Here is a 13,583-nt window from a genome sequence, read left to right on the forward strand (position 1 = left end):
ATCCCCTACTCGAGCGCTAGACATGCTCTTTCAATCGTGCTATAGGCGTTCTCCCTAGGTAGCCGTTTTCTGCTAGCATAGGCTATGGGGGGAGGCGTTCTGTCGCGGTTTTGCATTAAGACCGCCCAGAGACTCGTGTCGGAGGCGTCTGTGCGTTGCACGAACGGCCTACTGAAATCTGAAAGCCGCAAAATGGGAGCGCTGGAGATTTTGTTCTTCAGTTCTTGGAATGCCTTCTCGTGTATCTGTGTCCAATTTACTGTTACTTTCGCTCTTTTTGGTTAGCTCCGTAAAAGGTGCGCTAATCTCGGCGTAACCCGGGATAAATCCTCTGTAGTAGCCATTCAGTCCAAGGAAGGCGCGCACTTGTCTCTTCGTCTTCGGCCGTGAAGCTGCTTCTATCTTGTTTAAAGTTTTCCCCAGTGGTTCTAGCTTTCCTCCTCCGACTCGATGTCCAAGGAAATCAATTTCCTCCAAGCCCAATTCGCGTTTACTTGGGCGCAGTCAGACCGGCGGCCTGGATCTGCTCGAAAAGTTGACTCAACGAGGCAAGGTGGCCTTCCCACGTTGCGCTGGCGACGAGCGCGTCGTCGTAATAGTGATCCACGTGTGGTATCCCTTCCACGACTCGACGCATCAATTTGGCGAAAAGGGCGGGTGCGGTATTTATACCGAACGGCATGAAACTAAATCGATAAAGTCCCGCTGTGGTGGAAAATGCTGTCTTGTGCTTCGAGTCCTCCGACACACGAATTTGCCAGTATCCTTTCGTAAAATCCACCTTCGAGAAAAATGTCTTGTCTCCGACTGTGGCGAAAACAGCGTCAGACCTAGGTATGGGCTCTGCATCTGCCACTAACACATCTTTCAAGCGGCGGAAGTCAGTGCATAGCCGGTTTGTTGTGTCCGGCTTCCTCACCAGCAACACTGGCAAAATGTAAGGCGATTCTGAGTTTTCGATTATTCGGAGCATTTCCATTTCCTTTACCTCTTTTTCTATAGCTTCTCGAGTAGCAAACGGCCGCGGATATTGCTTGACACTTACTGGGGCCATGGTCGTGGTTTCTAAGTGGCATACGGCCCAGTCCCTCTTCACTGGGACATTGGTGAAAATGGGTGCTCTCCTTTTCATTTCGTCTAGAAGTTCTCGCTGTGTCGCCGTGAGGCGGGGTGCTTCACGTCTTTGAAGGTCTCATTTTCCACGAATTCTGGCACTGGGATGCTTTTCCCTTCTTCTTCTAGGACACTAACTAGTGCGTTACTCTGTTGTGACATTTGTGTGCCGTCTCTGTCTACGTATTTTTTTAACAGGTTGGCATGAAAAACTTTGGGCCCTCCCACATTCTCGATGGTCGGTAGAGCGACCGCATCCGAATATCTTGTCGCGTAGTCCATAAGAATCAATATATAGCGATTCCCGCTTCTGGATGGTGGCTGTATAGGCCCCACAATGTCAATTGCGACCAGCTTAAATGGGGTGTCTATGATTGGTACCTTCCCCAGCGGCACGTGCGGCACTCTTCCTTTAGGCGTCGTGCGTTGACAGATATCGCAAGAGGTCACAAACCTCTTAACGTCGGCGGTAAGGCCTGGCCAAAAAAAATTCTTCCATGATGCGATATTTTGTTTTCTGAGCTCTCAGATGCCCGGACATGATCCCATCATGGGCCATTCTTAGTACGGCTTCTCGATGTTCCTTCGGAATGACTAGCTGCTGAACGTGGCTCTGTGGCTCTGTGTACATGTGATACAGAAGCCCGTTTTATTGTTTGAACTCAATCGTGCTGTGCTGATCTCTGGAGGTTAGCCTTTCGCCGATCTGCAAAAAGCAGTGTCGCAACGACTCGTCTCTTTCTTGTGCCTCGGCGTATGTTCCCGCTGTTCCGGGGGTAGCTTTTACGTCGGGCGTGTTCAGCCTCTCAAATTTCTTTCCGGCGCTCTTCGCCTGGGCTCTTGTCACGGCGGCAGCGGTCGCCTCCACCCTTGCCGGTAAATCATCCATCTCTGTCGCTGCCTCGCTAGACGGCTCGTCCAGTGTTTTAACACCCTCTATGTTATCTAGTATTACATCATACAAAGGCTCCTGCATATAAAGGGCGGTGATGTTGCTGCAGAAATCTCGACGTGGATTCGAGCTTTAGGTAGCATCTTCACGGTGCCTTAAACTAAATAAACTGGACTACTTTCCCCTGTGAGCTGGTCGTCATTGACAAGGCTTCTTCTGACTATTACCGTGTTGCTTCCCGTATCGTGTAGTACAGTGACAGATTTCCCGCCCATATTGCCGGCAACAACAGGCATTACCTCGACTAGGAATTTCAGCCGTGTCGTCATAACAGCGTTTGCCCCTGGAATTTTGTTGCCATTCTTTAGCTCAACGTATCCGTCGCGGATACATTCCTGGTTGTCTGCCTTGCCAGGTGCATAAACACATGAAGCCTGAGGCTTTTCCTTCCATCTCTGTTAGCAAGTGTCTGCCCTGTGCCCTTTCCTACCACACTTAATGCAAACGGGACCAAACCCACCCACAAAGTTGCTCTTGCACTGTGCTGCATGGTGCCCCGTCCTACTGCAAAGGTAACATTTTAGCGGCACTCTTTGGCTGGTTCTCCTGTCCTCAGTTTCAATTCTCGCTGCGTCTTCTCGTCCGTCTTTTTTCATGGTTATTGCCTCCTTGTGCTTCGAGAAATCGATCGGCCAGTCCCAGCATTTCATCAAGTGACTCAGCTTTCCTCTCCTTAAGGTAAAGCGACAAGTTTGGGTGGCAACTACTAAGAAATTGTTTTTTAATCAAAATATCGCGAAGCGAAGTGTAGTCCTTCCTTATCTCGGCCATCTCTATCCATCGGTCAAAATAATGGCCCAGCCTTGCCGAAAATTTCGCAGCGGTCTCGCCGTCTGCTGATCTTGCGTTTCTAAATTTTTCTCTGAAGCCCTCAATGGTGAATCGAAAACGCCTCAAGAGAGCGGCCTTGACCTTGGGGTAGTTTGACGCTTCTTCCGGTGACAATCTCCCAAAGACACTTAGCTCTTCCCCCCTGAGACATGTGCTCAATACTGTAGTACACTGCTCCTCCGGCCACCTCTGGTTCCTAGCGAGACCCTCAAAACGGCGTACATATGCATCAAGGTCATCTTTTCTTTCGTCGAATGCGATGAGAAGTGTGCTTGCATTAAGTCTCAAACCATTGACGGCATTCCTCCCTTGAGTGCTGGTAACATTACTCGGATTCTGCCTCTCCAGCTTTCGAAGCTCCAGCTTAAGACACAACGCTTTCACCTCACGCTCGCTTGCCTTAAGTGCTGCGGCGTGTTCTCTCTCCGCTACTTCTCGTTCTCTTTTTGATGCCTCTCGAGCTAAAGCCCTTTCCTGTCGTTGTCTCGCCGGCTCCTCCTCTATCCACTTCTTCAGCTCCGCTCCTGAGAGACCGAACTGAGTGCCGATATATACCAACTTCTCTAACTCCATGGTAAAACAGAAAGTTAGGGTATGCAACGAAGCGTTAAAAAATTTCTTTTGAAAAATCTTCTCTTTTCGTTTCAACTAGAAATTTTCCTCCTAATAAAGAGGATCACTCAGCGAGGTCCTCCACCCGTTCAAGGCGGCTACTTTGCACTAGAAATCCTGTCGCGGACGGCAGATAATGTCACGGCTCAGCGTCGATGGGTTAGCTCCTCCTAAGTAGTGGCATGAGGGGGTGGAGTCCGGTGCCTGGCTTTAGCCAATTACCGCCGTGAACGAGACAAAGGCCTGATGAAATCAAGCAAAGGCAGTAATTTAATGTGATTACTCAGCAACAAAAGAAACTGGCGTTATTAAGTAGTGAATATGAATATGTTAGACGGAAACAGTAAAGTGACAATTCCGAAGAACAGGTGTAACCAAGTTAAACAATTACTATGTGCAATCACAACATGAACAATGAACATCAGTTCCAACTAGATTCCTAAACAGTAATCGAGACAGCAAATATTTAGAGTCCACAGAATCAAAAGCGACATACAGTCAATCGGGCGCGCCGACAGTCAGTCCCAACCGATGCGGTCCGTAAGTGACGCACGAAGTCGGCGCCTCGACGTCAGCGGCTGTCTTCCACGGTGCCTGGCGGTGTTCGGTGTCGGGGCATGATGTCGGCAGCTTATTCAACCGGGAGTTACTCGGCATTTGTTTATCGTCCCCGGAGCAGACTGGTGAAACGTCGGAGCGGCGCGTTCTTATAAACCTCTCGAGGCGTCGGCATTCACCTCTTGTCGTCTAGACACGGATCACACACGCGTACACTGGTTCTCGCCGTAGTTCGGGCTCCACTGGTGGTCACCTTCATCAGCAGTCAGTTTAATCACGCACAAAACACTAGCTGCGGATGAAGACGGCTTCACGTAGGCCGGGCTTGCTTCCACCGTGGTTTAGACTCTGCTAGCACTCACCTTTAATGGCCAGCAATTCAATAACACGCAACACAACAGCCACGGATGCACCCAGCTTCACGTAGGCCAGGTGTGTAGCCACCACGGTTTCGACCATACCAGCGGTCACCTTTTCCGGCGAACAAATTAATCACACACATTACAGCAGTCACGAGCACAAATAGCTCAACGTGCTCTGGATGCACACAAGATCACGTTCTCCACCGTTTGCAAAACTGTGCGGCACGTAGGCTTGCGGCCCGCTCTTGAAGAAGCGATGCTTAATAGGCGTGTATACATAGGGTGCGGGGGCGGAGAATTGAAGGAATAACGCGACTTTTGCGACAATAGGCCAAGAGCCATGAAAACTATCCAAAGCGGCCAGTCGCCCGGCAGTTTTGTGTGTATTCGCGTGCTTCTTTCATGCTCGGAAAATCATTTTTATGTAGCACGTATTGAGCAACAGAAATCTTTATTGGGAGGTTTTTATGTTGCTTTATAATTTTCTCATTGACACTTCTCATCTAGTTATAGTATTTTAGAAGTTGATTAATTAATCATGACTGTATATATAATTAGGCGGAATGCAAGAAAAGTAATCTGGGTGTCGCGAAGCGACGGCAGACAACATTACCATGATTCTGTCCAACTACTTCGCATGTGCATATTTTTTAATCTTGGCGCATGATAGCTGGGATACCCTGTATATGGTCGAAGTATAACTAAGTCAAATTGTGAATCATTTTACAGTTAAAGTAGCTTCTCCACTTCTAGCGGAATTGCCCTAGGCGCTTGAGAAAGTAATAATACGTAACCGTTTGTTTGCATAAACGTCTTGACTAAAGGCGTGAGATCAAAATTTCAAATATATTGCATTACTCTACCTTTTCGCAGATTTGATCCGCTGCATTATTAAACAACGCACGTTTTTTAATGTTAGTGCGGATTTATTTTACTAATTGCGATCCAAGTTTCAGGGGCACGTGGATTAGTTTGTTATTCCAATATGAAGACGGGAGATAATCACACATAGACCAAATAAGCGGCTAAGAATGACAACTAATTATTTCTCTCAGAAGGAAAACCCGAGTTTAGCTATGTAGTGTTTAACTACGTAGATTTAAAGAATCCACATATTGTGTACACCGCCTGACAGGGGTAATTGGAGACCACTGGGAGAGGTCTTCGTCCTACAGTGGACATAGAAACATAATAATAATAATAATAATAATTTTATTTTTTATTTATTGATACTGTTGACCCTCGCTTGAGGGTCGTTACAGGGAGGGAATACAATGTACAACAATGTACAATTTTGCACAACATACAAAATTCATATATCATAATCATCAAGTTGGGTGCTCCTGACAAAAGATGTCGATAGAACGTTCGAACTTGTGCACGTCCGATTGCTCGACAACTTCAGCAGGCAAACCATTCCAAATTTCGATCACCTCAGGAAAAAAAGAAAAACGAAAAGCATCAACACGTGACTCGTAAGGCTTGATGGATCGTGTGTGGTTTGTTCTCGCGCTCCGTTTTCCCGGAGGCTGAATATATCTATTTGATTTAATCTTAAAGTGCCCTTGAATTATTTGAAATAAAAGCTTTAGTCTTGATTTTTTCCTTCGATTTTCAAGTGACTCGAGCCCACATGAGTTCAGCATTTCCGTCACTGAATCCCTTCTTCTGTATCTTGACGAAATAAAACGAGCGGCCATTCTTTGAATTCGTTCCAGTTTATCTTTTAGGACTTTTTGGTGCGGGCTCCAGACAACACAAGCGTACTCCAAGGATGGGCGGATGAATGTTTTGTAAGCTATCAGCTTGACTTCTTTTGTTGCATGTTCCAATTTCTTCCGCAGAAAGTAAAGTTTTTGGGAAGCTGTCGAGCACACATTATTAATATGTTTATGCCACTGCAGATTATGTGCAATTGTAACACCTAAATACTTGAAGGTATCAACTTTTTTTAGATTATTTTTTCCAATATTATAAGAAAATAGCTGCACAGTCTTCTTATTAGTTATATGCGTAAAAGTTGATTTTGTGTAATTAATTTCCATGTCCCATTTTTCGCACCAAAGATGCAAGGAATGAAGGACACGGTTTATTCTAATTTGGTCGGTAGCTTGTGTTATTCGAGAATAAATTAAACAGTCGTCTGCAAAAAGCTTCAATTCTACGGGAGATTCGGTAACCTCGTTAATATCATTAATATAAATTAGGAACAGTAATGGAGCTAAAACCGATCCTTGAGGAACGCCAGAAAGTACTTCTAGTGTAGAAGAAAAACAATCATCCACATGCACAACCTGCCTGCGATTGTTCAAATAGGCTTTAATCCACTTAAGTAATAATAATAATAATAATAATAATAATAATAATAATAATAATAATAATAATAATAATAATAATAATACTTTGCCGGAGGCAACCGCCCCACATCGAAGGAATACTTTTTACAATTTAATGATTCGTTTATATACGCCGTCAGTGCTCGAAGCTATTAAAGGAAAAAGTTTTTTGAGCAGGCCAAACAAATAATGGAATGATTAATTAGGTACTATCTAATCCCACATTTTATGCTCATTGTATATGGAAATAATCAGTGTGCACTAGGAAGGCAGCCTTGCAATTATACAATATTACCTGATATTGCAAAGTAAGAGCCAAGATAATCGGTAATTAAATTCAGTTTACACAACGTATGGTAGGTAATGTTGCAGGAAACTTAAGTTTGTTAGTACTCTTTAGGATTGCATAAGGGAGGCGATTCTATTCAAGCAATGTGCGAGGTCAAAAAAGGGTAAGAAAGTTAACGTGACTAGATTTAATACGCAGTTTATACAGCTGATCAAAATGATGCGATATATGTTGCGATGGAGATGTCAATTAGGAAGTGAAAAATTGAAGGCTAGTTTCAATTGCGCTTAGAGTAACTATACGGTCATAAATTGAACATATAAAACGATCGAAGTAATTTTGAGAAATTCTAATAAGGTGATAAATTTAATGGAATCTGACATGGTGCTTGCATACTCTAAGCTTGTTCGTAATATTCTTTTGCATAATAGCAACTTGAGAAATCATGGTTGCAATGTAAAAGTAGCGGAGCAAATAACCGAAAGTTCGATTCGCATAGTTACTAACGTCGATATAGGCTGGTTCACCAGGTGAGATCGGTGGTAATGTGAACGCGTAAATACTTTTATGGTTATACCGGCTCAAACGCAGTGTTAGATAAGTACGCCGAAGAAGTGTTTTCAATGGAAGTTGTTCAGATGATGTTGCTACGTCTGGTGTCCCACAAGGCTCCATCGTGGGGCCGATTCTCTTTCTTGTTTTTACTAATAATATTTGCGATGTTATCGAAACCGAGATACAATTTTTACGGAAGATTGTGTACTGTGTGCAAAAGCATCTAAAGGAGGCACTGTTTGCTATTTGCGGCCGACCTGAAGCGCGTAGAAGATTGTGTGTCACTAATAGCATCTCCCTGAATATAAATAAATGTCTACGCGGTAGCTTTACGAGAAAAATGTGGGAAAATCAGGTATAAGTATACCTCAAGTGGCCAGGGAATAAAAAAATTATCAGTCAAATGGTTAGGTGTTAGGCTATCAGAGGATGGCTCTTGGTCATAACATGTTAATACCATAGATCTAAGCGCAGGGCCTTAGCTTCCTGCAAGAAAGTTTCAAACACGTAAGAATTAAAGCAAAAGAAGCAGCGTATAAAACTGGTTTTACTACATTCAGAATAGGCTTGTCCTGTGTGGGGTCCGTTTTCTGATGTGTATAATAATGCAATCGAAAAAAATTCACTTTATCGCGGCAAGGTTAGTAGTGGGGAAATCCAACCGCTTTCTAAGTTAAAGAGCAAGGAAAAAAGAACTTGTCAAGATCCTTTTGCTTGAACAAAGAAGCAGGTTACGCCCTTACGCTGTTTTACTCAATCTTCCATATTCATATGGGAATCAGCTCATGAGACTGTCCCAAGTAAAGTGCTGCACGGGCTGCTTTTTCAGGTGTGGTCGCAGCGCGAGCCCGGCACAGGGCTTTTTTAAAGCCTGGCCCGTACCGGGCCCGAGAGATTCCGGCTCGGCCCGACGCGGCCCGGTTCTGTCAGACCCATTGGCCGCCGAGTCTATGCGAAGCTCGGTCGAGTTCTTGGTTATCGTGAAGATGCTGTCACGTGATCAATGAGCGACGGGCGGTCCTGCATCAAAGCAGCTTATTCGCCCTACATCCCCTCTTGCTGGCTATTTTAACCGTGAGAGTAACAATAATTTCTTGTCATAACTATCCCAAGCCGCACAGATTAGTATGTAAATATTTGGTGTCAAAACACATATGCCATGGACCGTTAGGAAAATAGAAAGAGATCACGCTGGCAGCAGCCACCGGCAGTGGCACAACGCCTGCGTACACTTAGGGAGGAAGGTACAGAAAAGTACATCCGTTGGTCACCAGGGTTGTGTTTCGAATAGTGGTATGAGCGTTCGTACTACATTTTCTAAATCGTTTCGCGGCGACAGCGAAGGCGCAAGTGAATGCTCCCGTACACGCCGCCAGCCATTTCATCTTACATTTTTGAATCTAACATAGTCATTCCGATTCACAGTGATGGAGCTCGAGCCAATAAACTTGGTGCGAATTTGAATTCAAATACGCTTGTCTATTGGCTTTTAAGAATACAATAATAGACGGCTACTAGGAGCTCATTTCATTAAACAGAAATTGGTGAACCGCAAGGCTAACGCTCATGTACAATCATATTTTCACAGCAAAGATGCAATTTTTATTCCTTTATTCGGGTTCATTAGAATGGGGTCAGTTTACCGGTCGACAATTTTTGCACCCTGATTTCTCATGGGGACGCACATTTTCACTCAACTTTTCCTTCAGTACAATGGTTGTACGACGTAGGAAACATAGGTTCTTTCCCTTGTCAGATAGGAATATAATTTGCTTGTTTAATAAAGGGTTTCCTTGCGGGTTCCACCTTGCGTGTTTCCGCAGAACCATTACGTCAATCTCCTTGTTTGTTCACGTAAATTAGCAGAGAACCACCTAGTGCTAGAAAAACATGCACATGGCTGCGAACAGTAGTTTTAAGCCACTTAACGTGGGAAATAGCACTGAAAAGAAATATTCACAGAGACAATGACATTTTCTACATTCTGTGTCCTGTTTCACAACCTGCTCACTAATGTTGAGACATTTTCTAGCCTCCGCGTCGTATTATAGTATTTATCTACAAAGAATGGGCATTATATGTCCATTGTCCAATTGTAATAAATTATAAAGCCTACGTTTATTTTGTTTGACTAATTGTGCGATAAACTACGGCAGAATATTCAACTCGCTTGAAAATATAATGAACAACAATAACGAAAACCAGTGGTGAGTTGCCGTATGACTTAAGACAAAAAAAAGTTGTAAATGAACTCTCGAGAATTTATTTGCTACCCCTTAGTTTAAGTACCCTAAGAACGCGTTTAAAAGTTAGTTAATTTTAGTTTTTCCATTAGAAGATCACGCACAGGCAGCGCACAGCGACGCGTCGGTGTTGGCGACATTCTGGTTAAAAGCCTACTGATTTACATTTGTATCGCTGAAACTGCTGGCGGCGAGGCTATGCACTCGACCAGCAAAGTGCGTTCCATGAACGCACACCGATCGGAGTGCACTCTTCTGCGAGTACACTCCGCTTGCGAAGTTTAGATTTAGGAGAGTGCACTTAACATCGAGTGCACTCTCCGTAAGGGCACTTGACTTGCCCGCTTGACAGGGGCAGAAGTTTGGTTTGTGAATACGGGGGTGAGCCGCCGTCGTCGGCTCACGCCCCCCCTTCCTACGCTTTCACTCGCACATGCATCATGGGGCGCGCGGTCGTGATATAGACGACGGCGACGGCAATAGCAGGAATGCTCTTAGAGTGTGGAGTGTCCATATAATTGCTATAGCAATAATATAATAAGAATATCTGGCAATTGAAGCATCCCGTAGTCCATTAATTTGCACAAAAGAAGCAACAAAATCAAACTTGCACCACGCGACAATTCGCTGCGCCGCAACAACGTGTTTTTTCTGTTTTGGGATGGCGGCACTGATATGAAGAAAAGAAACGCAAAGGAACGCATGTTGGCTAAAATCGAAAGCCTACTCTGGGCCCATAATGTGCCTACTGAAGGAATATCGAAGAAAGCGTGAGACGCTTTGTCCACAGGGAACCATACGCACACTGCTAGGTATCCTACACCGGGCAGACAAGACATTCCGGAGAGGTTGCGCTCAAGCGAACACGTTGGAATCCGTCGAGTCCTCACAGCTATGGCGGTAGGCGACCATTCTTTCCTTTTCTCTTCTGCTAGCCAGAAAGCGTCCAAAACCCTGCCAGGCCAAAATCCACACAACGAGACAAAAAATTGGAGGACGCTTAAGCTTCGCCTTCAAAAGTGGAACGCAACAGCGTTATCGCACCCCGTTCGCCCCACCGACTCATTCACTCGGCATGCTCTTGACGAGACGAAGGCGAGAAGCGGGCGAGCGGCGGGCCATCTGTCGAGGCAGCGCCGTACATTGCGAGGAGGGGGTGTTGTGGGTTTGCCGCAAGAAGACTCTGCGTGTGCGCCAAGCGAAGAAGAAATCTAGCGGAAGCGTACTTCGCTACTCGTTTACCTGCGACTTCTGTAATTTACATGCTCATAACTACTGATATTCACCACAGTATAACGTTCTACTGCACGTTTATAAGGCAACACCACATTCACTAGAGGCGCATTTGTCCCGCTTTGAACCATCGAACTCATGGCTGAGTGGTAGCATCTCCATCTCACACTCCGGAGACCCTGGTTCGATTCCCACCCAGCCCATCTTGCAAGTAGAATTTATTTATGAATTGCCTTCCGGGATTTTTCGCCCATGACCAACGCCGCCGACGCCGCCGACACCGGCTTTTCTGCGACACGAGCTTCATAACGCTCTCGCGTTAAAACGCTTACCGAAGTGCGCCGCGCGATGGTCGGGACAATACGAGAAAAACGCACGAGCTCTGGCAGCACGCGAGTAGTGAGAACAAATACATTGAAAAGGCTTGATGTCTCCTCGCGAATAAAAGTCAAAGAAGAAAGAATAACTGTGAACGTAGTTACATTTGCTGGCTTTGGTGTCTTGACATCGGTGCTTTGGCACTGGTGAAAAGAAGTTTGATCTTTTCTGTGACATGACGGCACAAATGAACCATTAGAACGCTTCGCCTCATTGGACGTCGGTGCATGCTTTGTTAACTTCTATGTTAGTTAGGCTTCTCTCGTACGGTCCAACTTACGACTTTAGAAGAGTCTATGCACGTTCGGCGTCAAAGGTTTATAACAACATTAAACCCACAAATTCCGTAATTAAAAATGCAAAGCACGACTTTGGGAATGTCAGTGCGCATTTCGCATCATAAGGTTGTGAGAACTTTATACCCTTAAAGATTTAGGAATTGAAATACATGGGCTCCGTAGATTAATCGACCTCCGCGAGAAGCTTCGAAGAGCTCGCTCGCCATCAAAACGCCCTTGAAACTGTGCTTGGACGGGGCACCTTGCGTTATGTGAGTCCAGGTGCATGACGTTGCCAGAAAATCCTACCCGAGTTCGCAGTGCGCACGCTCAAATGTGTTTTCGAGCATGAAAAAGACATTCTAGACAAAATTCAGAATGATTCCCGGCGCCGGGGGTTGTTTTAGTCGGCGGTGCATGACAGCACGAAAACATTGCGGAAAGGGGCGGCTGAAGCCCCAGGCCCCTTCGCCAGGCTACGCCCTTGGTCGGCTACCTGATCTTCGGCGCGGCATGAGAATCAGTGAGCAGGGAGCGGGCAATCTGGCGTCCCGTGGGCGCCCGGGCGAAGACGTCTTGCGAATATTGAGTGGAAGTGTTCATCGAGGAAGGAAGCAGTGTGTGAAAGGGCAAAGAAGGGTGACGGCCGAACCAAAAAGGTTCGGCCAGCGGTCTCGTGACGGGACGAATTGTAAGCGAAGATCACCAAGGGTAACGTGCTGTCACTATCACTTTGGTTATCGGAAACGTGCATAGACCGCATTTCTTTCAACGTGCGATAGAACCTCTCCGTCAATCCGTTTGTGTGCGGGTGGTAGTCGGTGGAAAGCTTGTGCTCGGCAGAACATGAGCGAAGTAGGTCTTCAACTGCTCTGGACATGAACATGTGGCCGCGATGAGCGAGTAGCTGCCAAGGGGCACCGTGATGGAGGATGACGTCATTTATTATGAAATCTGCCTCCTCAGTTGCGCATATTGTGCGCAAAGCTCGCATGATCGCGTACCGACTCGCGTAATCAGTCGCGACAACGACCCACTTATTGCCAGATATCGACGTCGGAAAAGGGCCTAGAAGATTGAGATTGACGCGAAAGAATGGCTCTCAGGGTATATCGACGGGCTGAAGGCGTCCAGCGGGAAGCGCAGCTGTTTTTTTTTCGGTGCTGACAGAGCGCACAGGCTACAACGTATTGGTGCAATGAGCAGTACAGGCCTGGCCAATAGAAGCTGCACCGTACGCGGTCGTAAGTACCGGAAATGCCGAGGTTGTCTGCAGTAGGGGCGTCATGCAACTGCTCAAGACCTGATGTCCGGAGATGGCGTGGTGCAACGAATAATAGTTCTAGTGCTTCAGGGTGTAAGCTGCGATGGTAGAGAACCTCGTCGTGGACCACGAGCATGCGCAGCGTGGGCCCCGAATGTCTAAAATTGAGACGATCGATCAGAACACATAAGCAGTCATCACGCCTTTGTTCAGTTCGGATGTCATGCAGACTAGAAAGTTCCAGGACAAAAAAGTCGGTGTCATGCGCATTATATTCAGGGTGGTCGACAGGATGACGGGAAAGACAGTCGGCGTCCTTGTGCAAATTGCTTGACTTGTATATAATAGCAAAACAAAATTCTTGGAGCTGTAGCACCCATTGTTATGGTTGGCATCTGGCACCACGCGCAGAAAGGAATTTCACCCGACCTTCTCTCACCGTGCATCGTCGAAATGAGGCGTGACTTCTCCTGCTACGGTTGGCGTCACGCACCTCGTGCAGGACGCACTTTCGCTCACTCAACCTTGTTCGTCGAAATGAGGCGTGACTTCTCCTGCCACTGTTGGCGTCCCGCACCT

General features: G+C 46.1%; 1 protein-coding gene across 8 annotated transcripts in view; it reads left to right on the plus strand.

Annotated features, from left to right (window-relative positions):
• The window catches only part of LOC139048130 (uncharacterized), a 424,803-nt gene that overhangs the window by 172,575 nt on the left and 238,645 nt on the right, over positions 1–13,583 (plus strand). For all 8 annotated transcript variants that reach the window (XM_070522634.1, XM_070522640.1, XM_070522641.1 and 5 more), the window contains one exon: positions 6,147–6,221. In XM_070522634.1, the coding sequence (XP_070378735.1) occupies positions 6,147–6,221 (75 nt within the window). The remainder of the gene's footprint in view (positions 1–6,146; positions 6,222–13,583) is intronic.

Source organism: Dermacentor albipictus, chromosome 7 (assembly GCF_038994185.2).
Source record: "Dermacentor albipictus isolate Rhodes 1998 colony chromosome 7, USDA_Dalb.pri_finalv2, whole genome shotgun sequence".
NCBI lineage: Eukaryota > Metazoa > Arthropoda > Arachnida > Ixodida > Ixodidae > Dermacentor > Dermacentor albipictus.